This window comes from Hypomesus nipponensis, chromosome 4 (assembly GCF_054491055.1).
Source record: "Hypomesus nipponensis isolate SF chromosome 4, ASM5449105v1, whole genome shotgun sequence".
NCBI lineage: Eukaryota > Metazoa > Chordata > Actinopteri > Osmeriformes > Osmeridae > Hypomesus > Hypomesus nipponensis.
The window spans coordinates 3,155,345-3,182,147 of record NC_140364.1 but is presented as its reverse complement, the minus strand read 5'-3'; the positions used below and the strand labels follow the sequence as shown (position 1 = coordinate 3,182,147).

At 46.1% G+C, this 26,803-nt stretch overlaps 1 protein-coding gene across 2 annotated transcripts; it reads left to right on the top strand.

Moving 5' to 3' along the window:
• Positions 1-448: 448 nt before the first annotated feature.
• On the top strand, positions 449-13,840 carry ints3 (integrator complex subunit 3). Of its 2 annotated transcripts, none has more exons than XM_084696750.1 (29): positions 449-758; positions 1,460-1,543; positions 1,990-2,073; positions 3,117-3,230; positions 3,407-3,491; positions 3,860-3,926; positions 4,141-4,282; positions 4,507-4,636; positions 4,742-4,839; positions 4,957-5,148; positions 5,851-5,938; positions 6,180-6,259; positions 6,443-6,534; positions 6,762-6,868; positions 7,037-7,156; positions 7,526-7,655; positions 7,755-7,809; positions 8,196-8,299; positions 8,428-8,592; positions 8,738-8,891; positions 9,511-9,579; positions 9,665-9,734; positions 9,954-10,067; positions 10,333-10,381; positions 10,604-10,771; positions 11,795-11,895; positions 12,357-12,429; positions 12,543-12,699; positions 12,870-13,840. In XM_084696750.1, the coding sequence occupies exons 1-29, from the start codon at positions 675-677 to the stop codon at positions 12,945-12,947; spliced, it is 3,054 nt and encodes a 1,017-aa protein (XP_084552876.1). In that variant the 5' UTR covers positions 449-674; the 3' UTR covers positions 12,948-13,840. The 2 variants fall into 2 exon arrangements, with proteins under 2 accessions (XP_084552876.1, XP_084552875.1); XM_084696749.1 differs by having other exon boundaries at positions 9,659-9,734.
• The last annotated feature ends 12,963 nt before the right edge of the window (positions 13,841-26,803 follow it).

Genomic DNA, 26,803 nt, shown 5'->3' with positions numbered 1-26,803 from the left:
GATACAGTCACACACAAATACAGTATATATAGATGTAAAATATAGTAATTGGCATAGACAGACATTTACTGAGTACGGAGAGAGAAATAAATACTTTTACACTGTAGTATAGTGCTTGTTTGTTACAACGTTTTCTATGTTTCACGTTTTCCAACATGATGGGAGAAGGATAAGATGTTATTGCATCTAAAATCAATACACTACAATATCGGAATCTACATTTCCTTGCATAACCTACGCGGCAGATTCCTGAAAGGGTCTCGCTCTTCTTCGCAGACTCTCATTGGCGGATCTTGTTTTATGTACCATTAGTGGAAAAAATACTCCCCGGGCGTCACTCAAACTTATCGGGTAAATAATTGGTCAAAAAGTCTTCGGTGAACCCGCCCTTCTCCTTTCTTTCGGAGCGAATACTTCCGCTAGGCCACCATGCCCTCCGGAAGTTAGTTTGTTTTATTCGGACACTGGCGAAAGCACCAGAGAGAGTGAACGGTGGTCGAACCAAGTGAAAAATAATACACAGTGCCTGACGAAGAGCGTGCAGAGAGAGTCTGAAGCACTGAGAGGTGTATGAGGCACGCTATTAATACGAAAAAATATTTTTGAATATACCCCGAACCCCCGAGTCTAAGCCCTCAAGTCCTCTGGGGCGAGACGAAGCGAGGCGGGAGGTGATGGAGACTTCACCGGCGAAGGGGAAACCGCAGGGTCGGCTGCTGGTGTCCACGACTCTCGATGCGAAAGATGAACTGGAGGAGGTAGGGCAAGACGACAGTCAAGAGTGTAGCTAGCTTGCTGGCTTAATCACCCTTTCTCAGTTTCCTGAATACGAAATCATATCCACGAATACAAAGACACGGAACCATTTTATAGAAGGAAGGTTGCATGTTGAAAGCTAGCTAGCTAACGTGCATTGGCCAAGTTTCTGGTTGGAGATATGTAATGCATTTATTAGCCTGTTTCTTGTACGTTTATACGGCACGTCAGCTTTTAATTACGTGGTTGAACACTAACGGTATTTCACCAGAACTTCACGTAGCATAGCATGCTATCTGGGTCGCAAGTAAACATATGGACGAGACACGAACCAACGCACATGCGCAATGATCCTCGTTCCCATGTCAATACAGATAATTATCTTTCTATCTTGTGACACAGACTCGTTCATAGAGCCGTTTCTTCACAATCTTCCACTCGCTCTTCGTGAAGACTTGTGGCTTTGCACTGTTTTGTTCCACCCTGTCATTTCTCTTGATAGTTCTTATCTGTCACATGTCACTTGTCTATGTCACAGATTTGCATATTAATATCTACTGCCTGCATACATGGCTATAATTGATTGGTCTGTGTCTGTTCAGTGATGCTGAGTGTGTAATTTGTGTGTGTGTGTGTGTGTATGTTTGTGTGCATGTGTGTGTTTGAATGACACATGCTTACATTCTCCTCTTTGTCTGCCCAGCGATTGGAGAGGTGTGTGGGGATCGTCACCGCGTTAACCGTTGGCCTTTCAGAACGAGAGGCCAATGACGCCATCACCGCCAACGTGAGTCCCCGTGATGATGTCACCTGCGGTGGCTTTAGCTGTCACGCAGACAGGAAGTAGAGTTGTTTGTCTCCGTAGTTGATGTTGGTTTGGATGGAGGCTGACTGACTTTACCCACTGCCTACATCTGGAAAGTTGTAAAAAGCGGTCTTGTTCTGTTCCATCTTCGACCTCTTCTCCTCACTCGTTTTCCTTCCTCCTAATCCTTCCTCTCTCCGCCCGTCTCTCCTCTTCCTTCTCTCCTCCGACTCCCCCTCTCCTCCCACTTTCTCCTCCTCTCCTTCTCCCTTCTCTACTCTTACCCCTCCTCTCACCTGCTCCTCCTCCCCTTTTCCTCTAATCCCTATCTCTCCATCCTTCTATCCTCCTTTCCTTCCGTCTCTTTCCCTGTCTCCTCCTACCTCTCTCCTCCTCCTTCCTGTCTTCCTCCTCCCTGTCTCCTGCAGGTGTGTAAGGGTCCCCAGCAGCATGAGGAGGTGTGTCTGGGTCTCTTCGCTCTGCTACTCACAGAGCCGTCCCAGGCCCAGAGGGTAGGAGCCCGTCCTCACTACCATCCACAGCATTATCATCACTCTCACTACCATCACTCTCACTACCATCCACAGCATTATCATCACTCACTACCATCTACAGCATTATTGTCACTCACTACCATCTTCAACATTATCATCACTCTCACCACCATCTACAGCATTATCGTCACTCTCACTAACATCTACAGCATTATCGTCGCTCTCACTACCATTTACAGCATTATCGTCACTCTCACTAACATCTACAGCATTATCGTCACTCTCACTAACATCTACAACATTATTGTCACTCTCACTACCCTCACTCAAAACCATCAACAGCATTATCGTCGCTCTCACTACCATTTACAGCATTATCATCAGTCATTATCATCACTCACTACCATCTACAACATTATCATCACTCTCGCTATAATCTACTCAATATTATTACTCTCATTGTCATTGACTCAGTATCATTACTGTCATCATCATCACTCTCATTATCATCTTTTTCATTATCACAACTGTCATTGAAATCACTTGTCACTCTCATTATCATCCCTCATTATGATCACTCTCATGATCAAGTTTGCCTTGTCTGTCTGTCCAGTGTTACTGAGGCCTGTCTGTCTGTCCAGTGTTACTGAGGCCTGTCTGTCTGTCCAGTGTTACAGAGGCCTGTCTGTCCAGTGCTACTGAGGCCTGTCTGTCCAGTGTTACTGAGGCTTGTCTGTCTGTCCAGTGTTACTGAGGCTTGTCTGTCTGTCCAGTGTTACTGAGGCCTGTCTGTCTGTCCAGTGTTACTGAGGCCTGTCTGTCTGTCCAGTGTTACTGAGGCCTGTCTGTCTGTCCAGTGTTACAGAGGCCTTTCTGTCTGTCCAGTGTTACTGAGGCCTGTCTGTCTGTCCAGTGTTACTGAGGCCTGTCTGTCTGTCCAGTGTTACTGAGGCCTGTCTGTCTGTCCAGTGTTACTGAGGCCTGTCTGTCTGTCCAGTGTTACTGAGGCATGTCTGTCTGTCCAGTGTTACTGAGGCCTGTCTGCCTGTCTGTCCGTCCAGTGTTACAGAGACCTGACACTGGTCAACAGAGATGGAATGAGCGTGATCCTGGTGAAAATCAACCAGATTCTCATGGAGAAGTTCCTCAAGCTGCAGGACGTCTGCCGCACTCAGGTAATACACCTAGCCCATCGTTAGCATAGACGCTAATGTTCGCTAAATACTCAAGACCAAGTTATCTTAGATACTCATGTTGCAACACGTAGTTAATACACCTAGCCCAACATCAGCTTAGATGCTAATGTTGTGTAATAGACGTGTTCTCTCTCTCCCTCCCTTCCCTCCTCTAGTTGGTGTGGCTGGTGCGGGAGCTGGTGAAGACAGGTGTGATCGGAGCAGACGGGGTGCTCATGACGCTGATGAAGCAAATAGCAGGTCAGCCATTCAACCAATCAGTGAACTAGACACTCAGCCTGCCAGTGAACCAGTTGGTCAGTCAGTTGATCAGTCATCCAGCCAACAACAGTCATTCATTAAGCTAGTGACCCAGTCAACTAGCCAGTCAGTCAGTGAGTGATTGAGTCAGTCAACCTGACTGTTAGCTAGACCTCCAGTCTCCAAGCTAGACAACTGGTCAGCTAGTGAGCCAGTCATGAAGTCATTCAGTTAATCAACCAGCCAGTCTGCCAATCAGAACTAGGCTTCTGCTGTATCTAATAAATTAATCTCCAATAACGTGATTAGTCAATCACCTGTTTTCTCCTTACGTGTGCGCGCGTGTGTGTGTGTGCGCGTGTGTGTAGGTGGAGACATCACTCCCAAGAACATTTGGCTAGCTGAAAATGTTCTGGAAATCCTGGTGGATCAAAAGTGAGTACTGTTCTGTTACCTGTGTCTGGTGGAGGGTGAGCATAGGTAATATGTGCTTTCGAATGTTACATTTGAACGTTGCTTTCTTCTTCTTAACTCTGCCACTTTTCCCTCCATCTGCACTGCCTCCCTCCCTCCTCTCTTACCACCCACCCACCCCTCTCTCCGTCTCCCCTTCCCTCCTCCCTGTCCAACTTCCCACCCCGCCCCTCAGGGAGTGGGTGTTAAAGAGCGGGATGCTGATAGCCATGTCCGTCTACACGTACCTGCGCCTCATCGTCGACCACGGAACCCCCGGCCTGCTCACCCTGAGACAGAAGGAGGTGGACTACTGCATCAGCATGCTGAGAGACAAGGTGGGGAGAGGGGGAGAGAGGGAGGGAGGATGTGGACTACTGCATCAGCATGCTGCGCGAAGAGGGGGGGAGGGAGGGGGCGGGGGGGGATGTGGACTACACTCTGTTACTGAATTAATTATATGTTATTAAAATGAAGCTTCCTCTCCCCTGCTCTCCCCCTCAACGCCCCCCCCCCCCCCTTCTTCCGCCATCTCCTCACCTCTCCCCCCCTCTCCCTCTAGTTCATGGAATGTGTAATTATCGGCAGAGACCTGGTGAGGCTGTTGCAGATCGTTGCTAGGATACCAGAGATGGACCTGCTTTGGAGAGATCTGCTCCACACCCCCCAGAACCTCAGCCCCCAGTACACTGGTACCGTGTGTGTGTGTGTGTGTGTGTGTGTGTGTGTGCGCGTAGAGTAAAACACTGACAGAGAGACAGACAGACCCTGGTGTAACTCTCCTCTCTCTCCTCCAGGTCTTCTTCAGTTGCTAACAGCCAGGACTTCTAGAAAGTTCCTTGCGTGTCGTCTGACTCCAGACATGGAGACCAAGCTGCTCTTCATGACCTCCAGGGTACACGCACACACAGGCACACACTTACATTCATTTACTCACTTTCTCACACTCACACACAATTACACACAGTCATACTTTCCTTTATTTTTTTTACTTTATTGACATCCCCCCCAGGTGAGGTTTGGCCAGCAGAAACGCTATCAGGATTGGTTCCAGAGACAGTACCTGTCCACGGCTGAGAGCCAATCACTGCGTTGCGATCTCATTCGCTACATCTGCGGCGTGGTCCATCCGTCCAATGAGGTGTTGAGCTCTGACATCCTGCCACGCTGGGCTATCATTGGCTGGTTGCTCACGACCTGCACGGTAAGGGGCGGGGCTTGTGACCTAGGTTGTTGTTGTTGTTGGCAACCTTGTGCATACACCCATACTACCATACTATTTAGTATGCCAGAACAAGATATTGAATGTCCCAAGACATCGTGTCATCATCATTGTGTGGCTGGTTACCACAATGCCAAAAATACCAGTATGTCCTACAACAGACACGACAACAGACACGACAACAGACACGACAACAGACACGACAACAGACACGACAACAGACACGACAACAGACACGACAACAGACACGACAACAGACACGCCAACAGACACGCCAACAGACACAATAACAGACACAATAACAGACACAATAACAGACACAATAACAGACACAATAACAGACACAATAACAGACACAATAACAGACACAATAACAGACACAATAACAGATATAACACACACAGCAGCAGAGCTCTGGTTGCCCTCCAACAGTCTGCCCGTCTCTGGTCAGCTTTGTGCTACAAACTGTGACAGGGCCAATCCAATTCAAGGCACAATGTCATGATGAAGTAGTGTCTCCCGATTGCTTGCATGCTGCCTGCAACAGTAGGCACTTTGTAAGGGCAGCTGCAGAACGTTGCTAAAAGAATACGGATGCGATTTCAGAAGAAGGACAGGTCAAATCACATTCTCTCCCTCCCTCCCTCTCCCCCTCTCCTCTCCTTACTCTCTCCTCCTCTCCAGTCTAATGTTGCTGCCTCTAATGCGAAGCTGGCTCTGTTCTATGACTGGCTCTTCTTCAGCCCAGAGAAGGACAGCATCATGAACATAGGTGAGACTACGGTGTCACGACCATAACACCAACATCACAACAATATCACTGGAACATCACTACCACAGCTACAATATGACAATAACAACTCAATGTCATCACCAAAACATCCCTATAGTACCACAATGATATAACATAAATACACAATATTACTGGAAATAACTATTATATCATAACTAGTATGTAAAATATGTAATACCCTATTAGTACAAGTGCATAGTAAACCCCTCCCTCCCTCCAGAGCCTGCTATCTTGGTAATGCACCACTCTATGAAGCCTCATCCAGCCATCACTGCTACTCTGCTGGACTTTATGTGTCGGGTAAGACACACACACACACACACACATACACACTCAATGAATTTGCCTTCAAAGATTTGACTCTCCTCTCTCTCTACCCCCTTCCTCCTCCCTCTCTTTCTCTCGATCTCCCGCTCTCCCCTACTCTCTGTACTCCCTCTGTCTCTGTCCTGCCTCATCTCTCCCTTTCTCCCCCCCCCCCAGATCATCCCTCACTTCTTCCCTCCTCTGGAGGTGCAGGTGAGACAGGGAGTCTTCAACTCGCTCAACTTCATCATGGAGAAGAGAGTGTTGGCGTAAGTCACACGCACCCTGGCACGTCCTCAGGGAAATGCATTGAGGCTTTTATTGTTGTTGCAGTTGTTCTTTAATCAATACCTGTCCTCTCTTCCCCTCCTTACCTTCTACTCGACTCTCTCCTCTCCTCCTCCTCTACTCTCTCATCCTCTACTCTCTCTCTCTACTCTCCTCCTCTCCTCCTATCCTCCTCTACTCTCTTGTCCTCGTCTACTCTTTCCTCCAGTCATCTAGCTCCTCTGTTTGATAATCCGAAACTGGACCGGGAGCTTCGCTCCATGCTGAGAGAACGCTTCCCTGAGTTCTGCAGCTCACCCTCGCCCCCGACAGAAGGTACTCACACATATACACACACGCATAATATACACACGCATATACACACATTCACACACATTCGTACACAGTCCCAATGAACAGTTCAAAAACATGCACACACACATCTGCAGATTGAGACTGTAGCAGGTCACATAATTAGCGGAATGTCCCTTTTATCCTCGGCAGTTAAAATGGAGGAGTCCGTTTCCCTGGAGATGGACAACCACGTGCTCGACAAGGAGGACGGTTGTTATGATAACACAGAGGCGGCCTTTAGTGACGATGAGGAAGAAATCAGCAACAAAGGTACTACATTACCCACAATCCCCCTTTTCAGTTAAAGCTGCAATAGGTGAATAATGAGAAACGGCACCGCCAATTCTTGTCTGAACTTCCATGCTTTCCTGGCACTGAGCTGTCTGTGTTGCAACAACAATAACAACTGTCTCATTAGCTTACACAACATGTTTATAGGAGGCAAAACGTTTTTTTTTTTTTTTTACAGAAATAACTTTGCCTACTTTTCTTTTAATAAGGCACTTCAGGAACTAAATGGTCATAAAGGTTTTACAATAGTTTGATAGAATGTTGTGAATAGACCAATTCTTTAACCAAGTTGCCGAACAAATAGTGTGTTGATTGGCTGAACAATTTCTCTGATCTTTGACCCTGCAGGTAAAAAGCGAGAGTTCAGGTTCCATCCTATCAAAGAGGCCATAATAGAGGAGCCTGTCGACATCACGCCCTATTTGGACCAATTGGACGACACAATGAAGGAGAAGGTGTTGCAGCTGCAGAAAGGAAGGTCTGTGGACACGCATATGTATTTATACACACACACACACACACACAGAGAGAGACACTCACACAGTCCAGATGAATGATGGTGATCCTCTCCCCCCAGTGACACTGAGACTCAGTGTGAGGTGATGCAGGAGATCGTGGACCTGATCCTGGAGGTGAGAACTGACGCCACTCGCTATGTTCAAACTCACAGCCATCACTCACTTTCAGTCATCAAGTCTTAAATAGTAGAGATGATCGGAATACACTAGTAAAGACGAGTATTCATATTCATGTGACATGTAATAATCTAATTACATATGAATATGTACTAATACAGTACAGATGCAAAATGGAAATTGAGCGGAAAGTACGTAGGAGGGCAGAGCCAGGCTAATAAGTTGCTTCTTCATCCCGTATTTCTGTGTCGTTCCATCTCTCTTTCACCCATCCCTTTCTCTCCCCTCTCGCCCCTCTCTCTCTCACCCGTCCGTCCCTCTCTCTCCACCCCCCCCTCTCTACCCCCCCCCCTCTCTCCCCCCCCTCCCTCTCCACCCCCCAGGAGGACTTTGACTCAGAGCAGATGTCCACACTGGCCTCCTGTCTGGCTGATCTCTTCAAGAGTCACTTCAGGGGAGACGTGCTGCCTGACGAGATCACTGAGGAGTACGTGTGTGTGGGGGGGGGGGGGGGGAGGGGAGGGTGTGGGGGGGTGTCTCTGTGTGTGTGATGAATATGGAGAAGGTGTCGACATCCTCAAAGTAACTGACTAAACTTTGTCTGTGTGTGTGCAGGTCCCTGGATGAGTCTGTGTGTAAGCCCGTGTGTCTGGTGTTCCGGAACCTGTGTCAGATGCAGGAGGAGAACACGCGCTTCTCTGTGCTGCTGGACATGCTGTCGGAGCTGTACCAGAAACAGCCCAAGATAGGCTACCACCTGCTCTACTACCTCAAGGCCAGGTACACACACACACACACACACATTCATGCTCAACATTACTCTAGCAATAATACTCCACCGTTACTGTAATACTGCAACAGTACATCTACAATACTCCAGCTCTGACCCCCCCTCTCCCCCCCCCCCCTCTCCCCCCCACCTCAGTAAAGCGGCTCTGGGGAAGATGAGTCTGTACGAGTCGTTTGCCCAGGCCACAGCTTTGGGAGACCTGCACACCTGCCTGATGATGGACATGAAGGCCTGTCAGGAGGACGACATCAGGCTGCTCTGCTACCTCACCCCCTCCATCTACTCTGAGGTACACACACACACCCTCCATCTACTCTGAGGTACACACACACACACACACACCCTCCATCTACTCTGAGGTACACACACACACACCCCCTCCATCTACTCTGAGGTACACACACACACATACACACACCCCCTCCATCTACTCTGAGGTACACACACACACACATACCCCCTCCATCTACTCTGAGGTACACACACACACACATACCCCCTCCATCTACTCTGAGGTACACACACACACACACACACACACCCTCCATCTACTCTGAGGTACACACACACACACACACACACACACACACACCCTCCATCTACTCTGAGGTACACACACAGACACACGCACACACACACCCTCCATCTACTCTGAGGTACACACACACACACACCCTCCATCTACTCTGAGGTACACACACCCTCCATCTACTCTGAGGTACACACACACACCCTCCATCTACTCTGAGGTAGACACACACACACACACACCCCCTCCATCTACTCTGAGGTACACACACACACCCTCCATCTACTCTGAGGTACACACACACACACACCCTCCATCTACTCTGAGGTTTACACACACACACACCCTCCATGTGATGTTGCTCTTGTTGTGTTTCCAGTTCCCAGATGAGACACTGCGCAGTGGAGAGTTGCTGAACATGATCGTAGCTGTCATAGACTCCACACAGGTACCACGCGCACACAGACACACACTGCGACGGTCATGTTGTGGTTGTTGTTGTTGACAGTGTGTTGTTGTTGTCCCAGCTGCAGGAGCTGATGTGTCACGTGATGATGGGGAACCTGGTCATGTTTCGCAAGGACTCTGTCCTCAACATCCTGAGTTAGTAACACTTACACACTTGTACACACACACACACGTACACTCATAGACACACACACCCTTACTTATACACTCATAGATACACACACACACACAAGCTCACACACATGCACACATTCTCACACACACAGGAACACACTCACAACATCTCCCATAGGCTGTATGATAAGGATGTATGATTGTGTGTAACGCTGTGTGTGTGTGTGTGTGTGTCTACAGTTCAGTCTCTGGACTGGGAGACGTTTGAACAGTACAGCACCTGGCAGCTGTTCTTGGCTCACAGCATCCCTCTGGAGACCATCATCCCCATCCTCCAGCACCTCAAATACAAAGGTACGCACACACACACACACGCTGATACAAAAACACACTGATACACACACAGGAAATGATCCACCATATGATCTGTTGGAGGAACCTGTGTGAGAAATGGAAGGATTTACCGCGTGGCTGTTTGTGTTGAAACCAGGAGTACCAGAATCCTCAGTCGTCCTAGATGGAGCCTGGCTCGTAACGATTTCTGTCTTTCTGTAAAGTGAATTCATCCTTCCTCTCCTCTCTTGTTCTCCCCCCTCCACTCTCCCCCCCCTCTCTCCAGAACACCCAGAGGCTCTGTCCTGTCTGCTGCTCCAGCTGAGGAGGGAGAGGTAGGTGGACGACATCATCACACGGTGACACCATGACCGGATGGCCATTCTCCCAGCCAGGCCATTCTCCGCCATCTGTTTGCACTCTCTGATCTTCCCCTCTCCTCCCCTACTCCATCTGTTCCCACTGTCTCCTCCCCTCCTCTCTCTCCTTCTCTCCCGCCTTCACCTGCTCCTCCCCTACTCTCCTCTCCTTCTCTCCTCCCCCTCCCCTCCCCCCAGACCCAGTGAGGAGATGGTGAAGATGGTCCTGAGCAGGCCGTGCCACCCGGAGGACCAGTTCACCACCAGCATCCTGCGCCACTGGGCGGCCAAGCACGACGACGTGCTGGGGGAGCACATCAAGGCCCTGCTCATCAAGAACAACAACCTGCCCCGCAAACGCCAGAGGTAGGAACACACCCTGCCCAGCTACCGCCACACCCTGCCCTGCTACCGCCACACCCTGCCCTGCTAACACCACACCCTGCCCTGTAACACCACACCCTGCCCTGCTAACACCACACTCTGCCCCTGTAACACCACACCCTGCCCTGCTAACACCACACCCTGCCCTGTAACGCCACACCCTGCCCTGCTAACACCACAGCCTGCCCTGTAACGCCACACCCTGCCCTGCTAACACCACACCCTGCCCTGTAACGCCACACCCTGCCCTGTAACGCCACATCCTGCCCTGCTAACACCACACTCTGCCCTGTAACACCACACCCTGCCCTGTAACGCCACACCCTGCCCTGCTAACACCACACCCTGCCCTGTAACACCACACCCTGCCCTGCTAACACCACACCCTGCCCTGCAACACCACACCCTGCCCTGTAACACCACACCCTGCCCTGTAACACCACACCCTGCCCTGTAACGCCACACCCTGCCCTGCTAACACCACACCCTGCCCTGTAACGCCACACCCTGCCCTGCTAACACCACACCCTGCCCTGTAACGCCACACCCTGCCACTGTAACACCACACTCTGCCCCTGTAACACCACACCCTGCCCTGTAACGCCACACCCTGCCCTGCTAACACCACACTCTGCCCCTGTAACACCACACCCTGCCCTGTAACGCCACACTCTGCCCCTGTAACACCACACTCTGCCCCTGTAACACCACACCCTGCCCTGTAACACCACACCCTGCCCTGTAACGCCACACTCTGCCCTGCTAACACCACACCCTGCCCTGCTAACACCACACCCTGCCCTGTAACACCACACCCTGCCCTGTAACACCACACCCTGCCCTGTAACACTACAACCTGCCCTGTAACACCACAACCTGCCCTGCTATCACCACACCCAAGTAATGTATTCATTATTTTATTCTTCCTCTCCTCCCCCCTTTTCTCTCTCCCCCCCTTGTCTTCCCCTCTCCCTTCCTCATCCCCTCCTCTTGTCCTCTCTCCAGTCTGCGCAGCTCCAGTAGCAAGCTGGCCCAGCTCACCCTGGAGCAGATCCTGGAACACATGGACAACCTGAGACTCAACCTGAGCAACACCAAGAACAGCTGTGAGACACAAACACACACACACTTTCCCCGTCTCTCTCTCTCTCTCTCTCTCTCTCTCTCACTAACACTTGCGCTCTCTCACACACACACACACTCTGAACAACACAATTTCTCTCTAACACATTCATACCCACACTATAACAAACACACACACTCTCATTCTCACAAGACACAAAACAAGTACACATCCAGACAGCACTCGCTCACTAACACACACACACACACACACACACATCAAAAGACTGTATGCCTCTTAAGTTTCTTCCCATTGGCACTTGTTTGCTTTTCACAATGTATGCTTCATGTTTTGGCTACCCACAATGTTTTTGAGTCTCGTTGTTTATGATTATTGATCTATGCACTTTTGTAAAGCTCTCTCTTGGAAGTCGCTTTGGATAAAAGCGTCTGCTAAAATAAATGTAAATGTAATGATGTTAACTTTGTGTGTGTGTGTTTCCAGTTTTCACCCAGACCCCCATCCTCCAAGCTCTGCAGCATGTACAGGCCAGCTGTGACGAGACACACAAGATGAGGTGAGACACGCACGCATACACACACACACACACCCCATCCGTTATTGATATATCACGTACTATCACGTACATCGTTGCGATTGGTGTATCCCTTCCATCTCCCCGCCAACCAGGTTCAGCGACCTGTTCTCATTGGCTGAGGAGTACGAGGAGGCGTCATCCAAACCTCAGAAATCGCGTCGCAAGGCGCCTGCCACGTCGCCACGGTCACGCAAGGGGGCGGCCCCGCCTGCCAGCAACGAGGAGGAGAGCGCCTCCAGCACTGCCTCCGTACGTCACTTCCTGTTTACATCAAACTATTTTCCTGTTCCTTTACTGATTGATGCATAGATCTTGACCAATGCATGGATCAATTAATGGATTTAGCTGCATGGATTCATGTAATTGATTGATGTGTTGATTTATCTATTATTGATTGTTGAATTGTGTTTGTTCTTCAGGAAGAGGAAGACTCCAAGCCCAAACCTCCAAAGAGGAAGAGGAAAGGCTCGTCAGCCGTGGGCTCCGACAGCGACTGAGTGACACCCCAACCCACCAACCACCACCCAGCTGCCATAGTGACCACTTTGAGAGACAGGACCATCAGCCAATCAGCTTCTCCAAACCACTGAGGAACTCCCGCCCCGCCAGAGACGCCCTGGCTTATGGAGGGGAGGGTGGTAGTCCTCCACATGGACTCTCAACGCCATTGGCTGGAGCCATGGAGACACTCCTCCCTCCCGCCCTGTTCTCACTGCTTATTGGCTGCTTTGCCTGTTGGTGTGACTTTATTGGTCGGGAGAAATGTCAGTGGTGGCACTGACAAACTGAACTGTTATCCTTGAGGAAGACCGGACTCCTCTAGACGTAGAATACGGGGCAAGATGTTGTCGCCCTCTCACGCCCCCTAGTGGCCTGCTCATCACACTGCACTTAGAGGAGATGGCGAGAAGTTTCACCATTCGTGACCCAACAACCAACCAGCATCAAGACCTTGTCCCCCCACCACCCAGCCTACTAGATTTTAACAGAAGAACAAACAACACTATTCCTGTTTATTTTCAAAGGTGTAAAAGATGTTTCTGGAGTTACTAAGGAGATGAAGAGGATTCCTCCAATGCCCCGTGCCCAGCCCGCCCCCACCCAACTCCACAACCACCAATGATTGGTTGATAAGCTTAACTTCTTCCCGCCCTATCTTCCCGTTCTCTGATTGGCCAGACTTGAGACTGTAGACTCTCATTGGATTAATTTTAACCTCCCCCCTTCATATGGTTGGCATGTACAGAGGTGCAGGAATAAAGACTGTTGGACTCGAGGATTAGTTGCTGAACTTTTTAATGGAAATTTCTTTCTACTGACCTATTTTCATAAAAAAAGATCATAACTATGTGAAATTATTATGATATTAATAAAAAAGGGCTTAAAAAGAGACCTTTGTTGAGACGTTTTTGGAGAATTAGAAGCAGATGGGAGTGGAGATTCTATGTCCAATGTCCAGGTTTGTTCAAGTGGCGCTCCTTTCCTGAGATATATTGTTTGTGCACGAGGTGTCACCGTCCTGGCTGTGTGGCAGGTTCTGAATGGAGGGTCGTTAGCCAGATGAGCTACACCTGGCGTGCCCTGCGCCCTGCCTTCCACAGTCTGGGGCTCTGGGGGAGATCCTGACCAGCAGCAGTTTGGTTGTTTGGTGTGTCACTCTTGAACATTGACACATACCCTCATCCTCCCACTGACTCCCATTCAAAATGTATGCCTCTGGTCATCCTCCCATAGACTTCCATTCAAGTTGGACTTAGGTTTTGGCGCGTTGGCTTCTCATGCATCTGGTCATCCTCCCATGCTTCACATTACTGATGTACTGATGGCTACACATTGAATCAGTTGACTTGGAGCACACACACATCACACCCTGACATGCTTGCTATCAGTTGAGCTATTTTGAGACATTAAATTAGTTTTTTCTTAGCAGCCTGCACCTGTTGTCTTCCTAACTTGTCACAGTCTTTCAGCCAGGCAGTGACAATATGTACAGTGTTCACATGAGATCTACCTTCCTGTAGGCTTACACTCCAAACCTGGTTAATAACTACAACCCTGACTAACCTGATTCAATACACTCATAAGCTAAATAATAGCATTGGGTGTGCTCGATTAGGGTTGGGGTAAAAACCTACAGGAAGTTTTTAATTATTTAAATGTTGTATCTGAATGGATTTTTAAACCCTTCTCCAAAAAGTAGATCTTGTTGTTTTAGATCTCAAGAGTGCTTGTATTTGCCATCCATTTGATAGCTGGTATGATAACAGTGATTTAAGGGGAGGATAGGAGAAGGGGAGGATGGGAGGGAAAGGAACGAGGAGGAGTAGGGAAGATAAGGAGGGCAGGAGGGAAGGGAACAAGGAGGAGGGAACAAGGAGGGGAGGTAAGACATTAGAGGATAGAGTACACAGTAAAGGTGATCCCTGTCCCACCCCAACCCAAACGCTCCTTGATTCAACTGTCGCCTCTGACCTCACATTCTTGGACTCTTGGAAATTCAATGTTTTGTAACATGTTTGTATCACAAAAGGTATATTTATAAAGAGTCAAGTGTTGAGACCACCAAAGTTGTTTATTAAAGAAATAAAGGTGCAATTATGTGTGTGAGACAATATTGTTTCAAGGTCAAGTCTGTAGTTTCCAGTTTATTGTCATATATATATATATAAATACTATTTTTGGAATTGAATTCGATTTTTTGTCCAGCTTCTCTCAACTGTTTCCTAGTATTCAATCCTAATCAATGTATCCTAAATCATATAATTCTATGTGAGCACAAAATCCCGATCAATATAACATACGACCGCCCTAAGTCTACCTATAACTGGATGAAACTGAATACGACTCCTATTTTGTTATTCTGCTCGCATGAGATTCTGAGACTGTATGGAACGGATGGTAGGTATAGTTGTTTCTCCATTGCACCCATTACTGGAGTTCCTGCAGAATAAGAGATGTTTTAAAAACATTATTTTCATTTTTTATTTTAGGACACTGTTGCGTCCCTTCCTGTTGCTTCAAGGACTTTCAGACAGTGCATATATGGTTTCATCACAGTGGAACAGAGTGTAGATGATTACTGTTTTATCAAATCTGTTTCTATAAAATCTTAAGGCACCTGGTGGACACAAAAAACTGGCATGTCTAAGATTCCTGAAGAAACAACAGATCCTTCATTTCACAACCGAGGTGTATTTGTCGCCATCTAGCGAACAAACATTGACAGGAAGGTAGAGCAGTTTGATACTAATAGTTAATATAACTAGAGTAGCCTACGCTTCTTTTGTCTTCCAAGATGGCGTCCCCATTCATTTCTATGAAAAGTGCTCAGTCAAAATAACTAAGCTTTCTTTGCCTGGCGAGAACAACGACGGAGCTGTTCATGTTAACAGTTTATTTCATCCGATACAATGCGTTGGAAATCATACTCATATCATGAAGAAAAAAGGCAACATGTGATGAGTTCCATGTAGAATAGCCCTATATTTAGCCGTATAGCCTATTTCTAAAAAACAAGTGGAAGGAATACTATACAATGACAGAATGTATTTCCGTTAAGTTTGCATCATGTCTCTGATTCTTATCGGACTTTCTGCCCATAGACTCTGTAACTGCAATGCCTTAGCTCACACGCTGGTAACCATATAAATCTATGCTCGCGACTGGTTTTGTCGCAAAGTATGATGTATACAACTAGTTGCAAGCGTGCACGAGGTCTCGGATCTTGGGGGGGGGGAAAGAGCCACTGTTTAAAGCTAGACCGGAAGACACGGAAGTGGAAAGATGGCCGCGTCCAGTCTCGCGCCCTCGCTTGCCTCACTGCGCCACTGAGCACTTTTCATATAATTAGCCTGTGATTAGCCTGTGATTAGGAGGGCTACTGTTAGGCTACCATTGTGGTCACCGGCTCTTTAAATGTTGTCCAATAACATTGTTGTGAAGATTCCGGTCATCATTCTTGTTGCTAGATCCTGAGGTAAAAGTAAGTATCAAATTATTCATGATATTTTTATCAATATTTGTTTCTGTTTCCTTAACATTCCCATCCAGTTAGGCAACAATTGAATGAAAATTGAATCACATTTCATAATCTTGAATTATAGTAGTTAAAAAAGGTTAATTAAATGTCATATTTGCTTGGTTTGATCAAAATCGCTATGTGTTGCTAACTTAGGCTGTCACACACACGCAAACACACACAGCATTAATAGGGTGTGTGTGTGTTTTATATTCATATTATTAGGCTACACATGCACACACTAACACCCCCCCAAACACACACACACACACACGCATACACACACACACACTAATACACACACACTAACACACATCCACAGTTTAAGTTGGTAGATTGGCAACTGGCACATTTTCCTTTATTTCTAAATGTAATTTTTAAAAGAAAATGTAATATTAGTTGTTCTAAATATGATCTTTGTATTAAGAAACATGTTTTAACGTAAAAAATGTTCTTATAGGTGTGTCACAATGGTGCGAACATTTGTAACAGTGCGTGTCCACTGCAGCGACGCGATGCGAGCGACAACAGTTTTCCATTCATTTTCTATGGAGCCACCGCTTGCGTGGTGCATTGTGGGTAGCGACACAACGCTCCAGAGTTGAGATTTTCTCAACTTTATGCAAATGAGAGTGATTTTCGCTAGCGATGGCCAATCGGAGTGTTTTCTTGTTGCTCGTAACGTAGCAACCATGGTAAACATTTCTAGGTTTCAAGGTGGAGGAGAAACTAATCGTTTGTGTGGCTGCTTACCCAGTCCTGTACGATACATACAGAGATGTTAATAATAAAAAAACGATGCATGGCGCAAGGTTGCCGAAGTTGTTGGTGCTTGTACTTTCTAATTCAGTCTAGTGACATTACGTAACTTCGTTCTGTAGTAACTAGCTAGCTAGCCCAGCTGGAACTCACTATCGTATCAACAAATTAGCAGAGACCGAGGAATATAGTAAAACCTTTTTTACACATGTCAACGTGTATGTCTATTAAACAGTTTTGTATTTTGTATAGAAGTTGTATTTTGATCGATGTTGCAACTACGTAAACCCAAGTCTGCACACTTGGCCATGACAACTACAAAAGTGATTTTAGAGAACTACATTCTACATTCATCTGTTTGAAACGCCCCCGGGCGTGATGAACTGTGGGAAGGCGAGCGATGGCAAGCAATTCGCGTTGCTGCAGTGGACACGCACTGTAAGGAAGTCTGAAAGGGGGAGGACTACAGCAGACAACATGTTGCAGCAGTGCGACAAGTGAAACTGAAGAATAAAACAATACGCAGTACTGCTAAAGATTTTAATATTCCATTTCGTACACTGACAAGATACTGCAGCAAAATGACCCCAGACCAAATTGAGGGTAATGAGCACCTCTCTATTGGCTACAAAAGAAACAGGCAGCTGGTCACAACTGAGATAGAAAGGGAGCTGGTCAAATATTTGAAAAAATCTGCAGATATTTATTATAGCCTGTCTCCAGCAGAAGTTAGAAAGCTGGCGTACCAACTTGCCACTGCCCATGGTATTGAAGTCCCCTTAAAAGGGTCAGAACTTCAGCAAGCTAGCGCTGACTGGTTCACTGCCTTTTTGAAGAAGCATCCATGCCTATCCATCCGCAAGCCAGAGGCAACTAGCCTTGCTCGTACCACTAGTTTTAACAAGGATAATATAGGGAAAAAAATTAACAACCTTGACCTTGTCTTGCAAAGACACAACTTTCAGCCCAGTGACATCTGGAGTTTGGATGAAACGGGGGTGACCACAGTCCATAAGCCAAACAGAGTTGTTGCCAGGCGGGGCTTCAAGCAAATCGGGTCCCTCACCTCTGCCGAGCGAGGGACACTGGTGACCCTTGCATGTGCAGTTTCTGCAACAGGGAACAGCATTCCACCCTATTTTATATTTCCCAGGGTAAACTTCAGGGACCATTTTATAATAAATGGCCCTGTTGGCTGTAGGGGGGGGCAAATCCATCAGGCTGAATGAAGGAGGAACACTTCCTTGACTTTTTAAAACATTTTGTGGCATCTGCAAAGTGTTCAACTGAGAGGCCATGCCTCCTTCTCCTTGACAACCATGTGTCACATCTGTGCATTGATGGCCTTAATTATGCTAAGGAGAACGGCATAGTGTTGCTGTCCTTTCCCCCGCACTGCTCACATCGGCTGCAGCCACATGATTGCACCGTGTACGGGCCTCTGAAGAGGCACATAAATACAGCATCTGATGGGTGGATGCTGAAAAACCCAGGGAAAACCATGTCAATCTATGACGTGCCTGGGATTGTTGCCACAGCATATCCAGCAGCTGCAACCCAGGCAAACATTCAAGCAGGGTTCAGAGCAACAGGGGTGTTTCCCTTTAATAGGAACATCTTTTCAGATGAGGATTTCTCCCCATCCTATGTCACAGACCGGCAAAACCCAACTCCTGAGCTCCACTCCAGCCTGACCAATGCTGCCCCACAGCTCCACCCCAACCTGGACAATGCTGCCCCACAGCTCCACACCAGCCTGACCAATGCTGCCCCACAGCTCCACCCCAGCCTAACCAATGCTGCCCCACAGCTCCACACCAGCCTGGACAATGCTGCCCCACAGCTCCACACCAGCCTGGACAATGCTGCCCCACAGCTCCACACCAGCCTGGACAATACTGCCCCACAGCTCCACACCAGCCTGGACAATGCTGCCCCACAGCTCCACCCCAGCCTGGACAATGCTGCCCCACAGCTCCACCCCAGCCTAACCAATGCTGCCCCACAGCTCCACCCCAGCCTAACCAATGCTGCCCCACAGCTCCACCCCAGCTTGGACAATGCTGCCCCACAGCTCCACCCCAGCCTGGACAATGCTGCCCCACAGCTCCACCCCAGCCTGGACAATGCTGCGCCTGCAACCAGCAGCACTTGCAGAGTTTCCCCTGAGGAGTTGCGGCCTTTTCACAAAGCTGGGCCTAGGAAAGTGGGAGGTGCTGTCAGGAGGAAAAGAAAATCTGCAATTCTGACAGACACCAGAGAAAAAAGATCTGGAGGGGAAAGAAAATGGAAAAAAGAGGCTGTTAGAAAATAAAAATGAAACAACATCTGACAGTAGCAAGAAAGCACCACCAAAAGTGGCAAAGCACAAAGTCTCTGCTGCAAAAAAGAGAAGGTGTGAGTCCTCATCGGAGTCAGAGGAGGAACACTGTCTTGTGTGTGTTGAGCCCTTCTCCAACAGCCGGCAAGGGGAATTCTGGATACAATGTATTCAGTGTAAAAAATGGGCACATGAGTTGTGCACTCCCCGGCTTCACTCCCAGTACACTGTCAGAACTGTGACCCCTCTGATTCAGATTGATCAGCATGGGTTCACACACACACACACACACACACAGATAACATTCTTACTATTAAATTGCATATAACATGTTATTCAATTATCCATTGTTTATTCTCTGGTAAGCAATTATCCAAATTATTACTTGTTTAAAATATTGACCCTACCAAGAAGTTGCATAAAACATGTTTATAAATGATTAATTGCTTAAAATACATTGTTAAATGTTCAAATTGTTTCTATTGGTTGCTTCATTTTGTGTAACTATAGCATCTTAACATTGTGCCAACCAACCCCATAGTGTGTGCCAACATGACTGGTTGGCACAAATGCACAACATGACTTCCATCTCAAACCACCACATTTTAGAAGATATTGTGTACTTGTAAATAGGGCTGCACGATTAAGGCCAAAATGATAATCACGATTATTTTGATCAATATTGAGATCACGATTAATTATCACGATTATTTGTTGATTATAACCTAATCAAATGTTATTGTCACAATACCTTGTACTTGCATAATGGATGTGTATAAAACTCATAATATATAATCTATAAAAAAACAAATACGGCAGGGCTCAGCATTAAGGCTTGTCCGCTTGTCCAGGACAAGTGGATTTTTTTGTGGGGCAATGGAAGAGAAATGTACTTGCCCCACTGGTTAAAACTCACACAAAATAAAATGCCACCTTACTTCATCTTTTGTTCCACTCATTACGTTTATTTTACAGATTTTATTTAACCGAATTCTGCATGAGCAAAACACAGATCTGTGTTCGCTCGAGTGTCATAGTCCAAAGATCTCTACAGACCTTGCAGCTAATTTAATGCTCAACAATTGAACGGGGGCTTATTACTTGAAAGAGGAATTATTTACTGTGTCGTCTCAGTTACACTAGGGCTTTGGAAAACTGTGCCAAGCTCAAATAGGCTAATGGCTAGTAGAACATAACATTTCAGAATAATTTCAGTAAATCAAGCAGCGCTGCAAGACCCAGTTAAAAGTTATGCAGCTAGCAAACGTTAGCTAGCATCGCTAACGACATTGGCTAACTCAACTTCGGTAGGCTATCCTCTGTATTTGCAAGCTATCTAAACTTATACTGTATCTAAAATAATTCTTTAGGGATTAGCGAAGGTAGGTCACATGTAGTTTTTTTTTGTTTTCTTTGTTAAGATAGCAGCCTTATGACCGACTTCTATCTGTTGCGGAATTTTCCTCATGTTACTCTGTCTGTAACCGTCTACATCTAGAAATTGAGCTGTATGGTGCAGGGAACAACTCTGACTGGCTCATGGAGGCACGTGAACGGACATTAGGTGTATTCGACTCCACGCAGCGCCGCAGCCGGCTGCAGCCTGCAGATTGGAGAAAGAGTTTACCATAGCCCAATACATAAAATGACAAATTTTCCGACTTAGAGAGCCGTTTATAACTCCTCCCCGACAGCAAGCGGCAACTCTCGCTGGTCGTTTCATGCAGCCACAGCCGATGTCGAATGCACCTATTGGTTTACGGAGCGCTAGATTGGCTTTGCAAAAAAAAACTTTGATACAGAGCGTTTTATGAACGGAATGACGCATTTTTAATATCGCTCGATCACCCGAATTTGATCGTGGGAAGCCGAAATCGTGATCGTGATTAAAATTCGATTAATCGTGCAGCCCTACTTGTAAACATATTTAATTATAGCTTAGACCGTAAAATTTCATTTGTTGCTGGTTAGAATATTCTATCATAAATGATGCCAGAGAAATATGGCAGACAGTGAAAAGTGTGCCAACCAACCCCGGTCTCCTCTGTTCAGTTTTTTACACCGACTACCTCCACAATGGCCGCGCATCCGAGTTACCAGAACGTGACGTCGGTGAAAATGATGACTCAAGACACCGGACTTCAGCCGTTCTCAAATTCTGTCAGATATATTCTCCTAACTCTTTTTAAGAGGAGAACTCTAGTGGAGAAAATAAAAATAAAAAATCGGCCCAAATCAGCCTGACATCAAAATTACTCAACAGGCGATTGAAAAAGCAAAATTATACAGGAGAGGTTTCTCCCGCAGTTGGTAGCATAGCCTACAACATAAAAGCCAGGCTCGCTGGATGCAGTCATGTCAGTGTCTTATTTTGCTTCCCGTGCTTGCCTTTTAAAACATTCAGAACAGATACAGGAATTAAGGACATGAAACATTTGAGAAGATAAAAAACACGAGTGTACAAAGGCACTCATCACGCTAGCCATGCTAGGCAGAGACAATCGCTACGCAACTGGACAAAGGTCACCGGATTGGGGTGAGGAAACAACGAAGAAGTGGATAAGAACAAGCACGTTCTAGGATAATTGATTGTGTTAAATGTATCTATAAATTTACATTTAGTCATTTAGCAGACGCTCTTATCCAGAGCGACTTACAGTAAGAACATGGACATTCCCCCGAGGCAAGTAGGGTGAAGTGCCTTGCCCAAGGACACAAATCCTTAATATTTAGTCTTACAGTAATAGTTGTGTCGTGTTTCCAATTATTACCAGGGAGAGGCTCAAGCGCCCAGATGCCTATGATTTTCAATAATTCTGAACTGAGTGTAATGATTTATTTTCCACAAATGTGGACATTTTCCCATTGGCTATAGCTATGTGCATTACTTAACTTTTTATTAATTCACAGAGCTCTTGTATCCTGCAGTTTGGGTTAAATTGTATTAGGATGGTTACTGAATTGACTGAATATTTCACAGCCCGACCTAGAATGATTTTCACCAGCCGCCACAGCATGCACATAACTTCACTAGTGAGGTGTCGTTCGTTAACGATTCGTTCGTTTTGAACAAATGACTCCGGAGCAGGGCATGACATTGGCACCCGCCAAATGCCAGTAGAATTCGGCTGTGGCAGGTAAATCAGTCACTCTTACTAGCCACTTTGGCAGGTGGAATTTTATCTCTCGCTATAATATTTTTTATTGTAGTCTTCTCAAAAGAAAAATAATAAACTCATTGCAGGGTTCTCAAGCCTCACGCAATGACCGTGAGACTCACGCATTTCAACCAGCACTTATCGTAACCCGTGTTACTGTAAACAGTCTCGGCCACTGTACTTTAGATGCGCGAACACACGCAAAGCTCGTCTCGTGGGGCTTTTGATCAAACTTGAGGACCCTGCTCAGTGCAAGGCAAGGATGTGGCGGTAGGCCACAAAACAGGTGTAGGAAAACCCGGACGCAGACAAAAAAAGAGAAAAACTGCTGATGGAAGTGAAACCGAAAATGTGAATAAATTCTGTTTAGTTCATATATTTTCAATACATCTTAACACCCCGTTATATGCAATGTGCTACTCTTTTTGTCTTTGTCTTAATCGTTTGCATATTTTCGTACAAAAGGAGCTTTACACACTTATAAGAGCTGGAGATTTGGCGACACATACATTTGATGTTGTCTTGATTTTTGATGTTTACAATCAATCCAATGGTCATTTACATTTGAAAGGATTGTAAGTCTAGTTCTTCAAGAAAACTGTAGCTAGTGAAATGGCTGAGTGGCTAACTTTGGAAAACCACTAGCCACAGTGGCTGGTGAGCAAAAATGTTATTGTCAGGCCCTGCTCGGGAGTAATGAGTAGTCTCAGAGAGTGATTTGATCATTTTCTCGTGGCCGAGATTAAAAAAGGCCATATTGCAGGTTGAACATCACTGTTGATTAATGGGTACATGAAGCACTCAAGATATGTATATCATTTAAAAAATCTCCAAATGGTGTCTCCAAATGGTGTTTAATACATTTTTTTGTGTTAGCATTAGCATATTAGTGCAATTCCGTGATGACGTCACGTTGGGGAGACGTGGAGGATATTAGCCTCAGACTAGAACTAGAACTATGGCGACTGACTGCAACTCACTAGGACACTTCACGAACTCTCCATCATTTTCCTCGGACCATCTAACTACATAAAACATTTACACAATTTCTGCAGAATGAAACACTTTCTGTTATGTACGGTAGGCTATTGCAGTTTCGTCCCAAGATATCTACAGACCGTGCAGCTAATTTAATGCTCAACACTTGAACACAGGGGCTTATTACTTGAAAGAGGAACTAGAGAATGTACAATTTCTGGGGAAATTGTAGGGTGTGCTTGCTTGCATCGGTTGCAGATGGGTCAGTTCATTAGGAAACAAGCCAAACCCCCTTTGAAACAAGCTATTCTAACAACGTAGTCACCAGCAGTATTTTTCAGATGGAATCGCAATTCAAACACTACCATCTTTTAACTGAAAGTATGCCCCCAAACACGTACATAAGCTTGATATTGATTTAGGGGGAAATGGCTAATTCAAAAGAAGTTTGCTGGAAGCGATCATCGTCAGTAAAAAAGCCAAAAGCGACCATCTGGTTTCAGTCTATAGCCGTGCGTGGAGAAGCTGAATTGTCCTACGAGCAAGGTTTACAGCTTGCTAGCCAAACTTCACTGAATGTGCCGGAAATTTAAAAACTTTTCTTTTGACATAAAGTTTAGCCTGTGGCATTGAAGACAGCGACGCACCACACAAGCTAGAGTTTGAATACATTATTTAATGTGACAGTACTTACTGCAAGTCTTGAATTGCTTAAATGTATGATGCCAGTACACCACGGCACAATACTAGTACTTACTGTGCAACAGTCTATCCAGCCCAGCAAACATATTATAACTCTTCTTCGTCCTTAAACGAAGAAGAGTTACAGTCCCACCATCACCATATCTCCCAAGTTGACACTTTTACTCCCCATAGCTGAGAAGCCCTATTGTACTCGCACCAGTCTCTGAGCGGCCCAAACTCTCCTCCTGTCTGACCTTGACGTGTTTGCACACTCCAGTGTTACTTAGACGCACACATTCCAATCTCAGCCAGGCCTCACTTGCACAGAAATGCATCCTGTTGCATGATCTCATTAGTTGTCTGTTAATTCAATTGATTATAATTGGGTACATGTTTTAGTAGTAAGCATTACGTGACAAATGGGTGTACATACATATATGAGGTATCGATTTGTATAGCAGCATCGATTAGCAGTATGTTATCATTCCTTCACACTATTTAGTTTGGAAGAAGCAAGAAACCATTGATTAACTCAGAAATAGCAAATGACCTGTTAGGCCACCAAAGACCACTATGGATATTTAATTTGTGAAATTAAATTAACAATACAATAAGTTGAGAAGATAAATGCGTTAAGTTCAGAATATTTTTGCTGTCAAGCTGATCAGAACAACTGTTAAAAGAGCAGGGCTCCTTTCAGAGATCGAGGCAGGAACTTGATTATTAGAATGCCAAGTCATTACAGACATCATCGACCGTGCTACACGTGGGACTATCTTATTTTGATTATCAGAATGACAGGCAGTCATTGTCACTCAACGTCATTGTTACCATGTCTCGTAAACTCTTGGTTTTATTATATTATTTCTCATGTATGAGCATGTGAAAACGTAACGTAAGCACTAAAGTAGGTTTAGCACAAAAATACAGGACATATTACGTCCCGTATTGACTCAGTACGGGACGGTAAATTGTATTGTTCAATACGGGACGGTCCCGTGCTATTCGGGACGGGTGGAAACCCTCGCAATGGCAGAGTTTGTAGTTCTGCAGCCAATTGTGCTTTATATTTTTAGAGTTGCTTTATTTGTCTTAAATAATATAATCTACAATTTCTGTAGATCATTTCAAAAGCGGGAATCAGATCTCACACTGCCCTACGGCAGATCGACTAAAAAAATCTTAGTCGACCAAGAGCATATCAACCAGAAAATCGACTAGTCGACTGAGTGGGGACAGCCCTACATATTTTAGCCAATGGCTTTCTCTTGCCACTTGACTTCAGCCACCTCTCCACAGCTGATGGCTCATACTGCTGAAGCTCTGGGCCTTCTGTTGAAATGAAGATCAGGTCTGAAAGGCATGATGTGAGACAGCTGCAGACATCTTATTGTATTCTCTTTTGAGCACTGAAGACGCTTTCGCAGTTGGCAGAGCAAGAATAATCTGAACAAGGAACAGTAATCTTAAATTCTCTTGATAACAAAAAAAATGTTTTAAGCATTTTCTGCTCAGACTGCTCAGAGTGCTGTAAAAAGCAAGTCAATCTTTATGTGAGAGAAAGCGACAGAGGCAGTGTGGCGTGTTACCTTCCCTAGCGACAATAAATCTTATCTTGCCATGAGCGACAAATCTAGCGACTTTCCGTTACTTTGGCAATCTCCGCTTTCGTTGTTGAGCAGCAATAAATTAACTAATTCATAGTTTTCAGTCACGTGACATGCTCAGTGACCTGGAGGGCAGAAAGCTGCCGGCGATAGCGACTCACACCATTGAGACGCAGCAAAAGCCTGCACATTTACCTTCCCATGTTTCTTTGGTTCACCTCTCAGCTAAAGAAAAGGAAAGATACGGACACAAACTGCTAGTGTTGGCGTCTAACACAACAACCCAACTATTTAGCTAACTACTAACTTTGTCTCACTACGACCACTGCAGCTGGTCACCTCGATATAAAACAAACTGTCAAACCGATTACATAAAGATGTGTTTTATGGCAAAAAATACGATAATTGGTATACTTGTTTAACTTAACTGGTGCTTAGCTTTGATGAAATGTTTGCTGCAAATAGGTGTACATTGTATTCCCTCCCCGAAGACAGAGGTAGCGTTACGTTTAATGGCACAAATCCAGAATCTTCTCTATATTTTCTTTATTGGATGGAATTCTGTTGAAACACAGCCCAGGCTTGTCTCGTCTGCAATTAGTGCATCCCATAGCACAACTACCCGGCGTAACTATAGGGGGTGCAGAAGGTGCGGTTGCACCTGGGCCCGTGGGGTGTCGGGCCGTAGCCGGGCCCAAAAACATACACACGCGTCACTCGACCAGCCCCCCGTCCAAGTATAGTCATACAACAGGCCCTCACTCTGTACAGCGATGTACTCCTTGGATATACATTGTTCAAATACGCGCTGTTAATAATATTTAAGTTG

Excerpts from the sequence above, each read along its gene's own strand:
- ints3 (XM_084696749.1), top strand. The coding sequence starts at position 675 with ATGGAGACTTCACCGGCGAAGGGGAAACCGCAGGGTCGGCTGCTGGTG. Across the intron at positions 2,074-3,116 it reads AGCCGTCCCAGGCCCAGAGG|TGTTACAGAGACCTGACACT; the intron begins GTAGGAGCCCGT and ends CTGTCCGTCCAG. Across the intron at positions 7,810-8,195 it reads TCGTGGACCTGATCCTGGAG|GAGGACTTTGACTCAGAGCA; the intron begins GTGAGAACTGAC and ends TCCACCCCCCAG.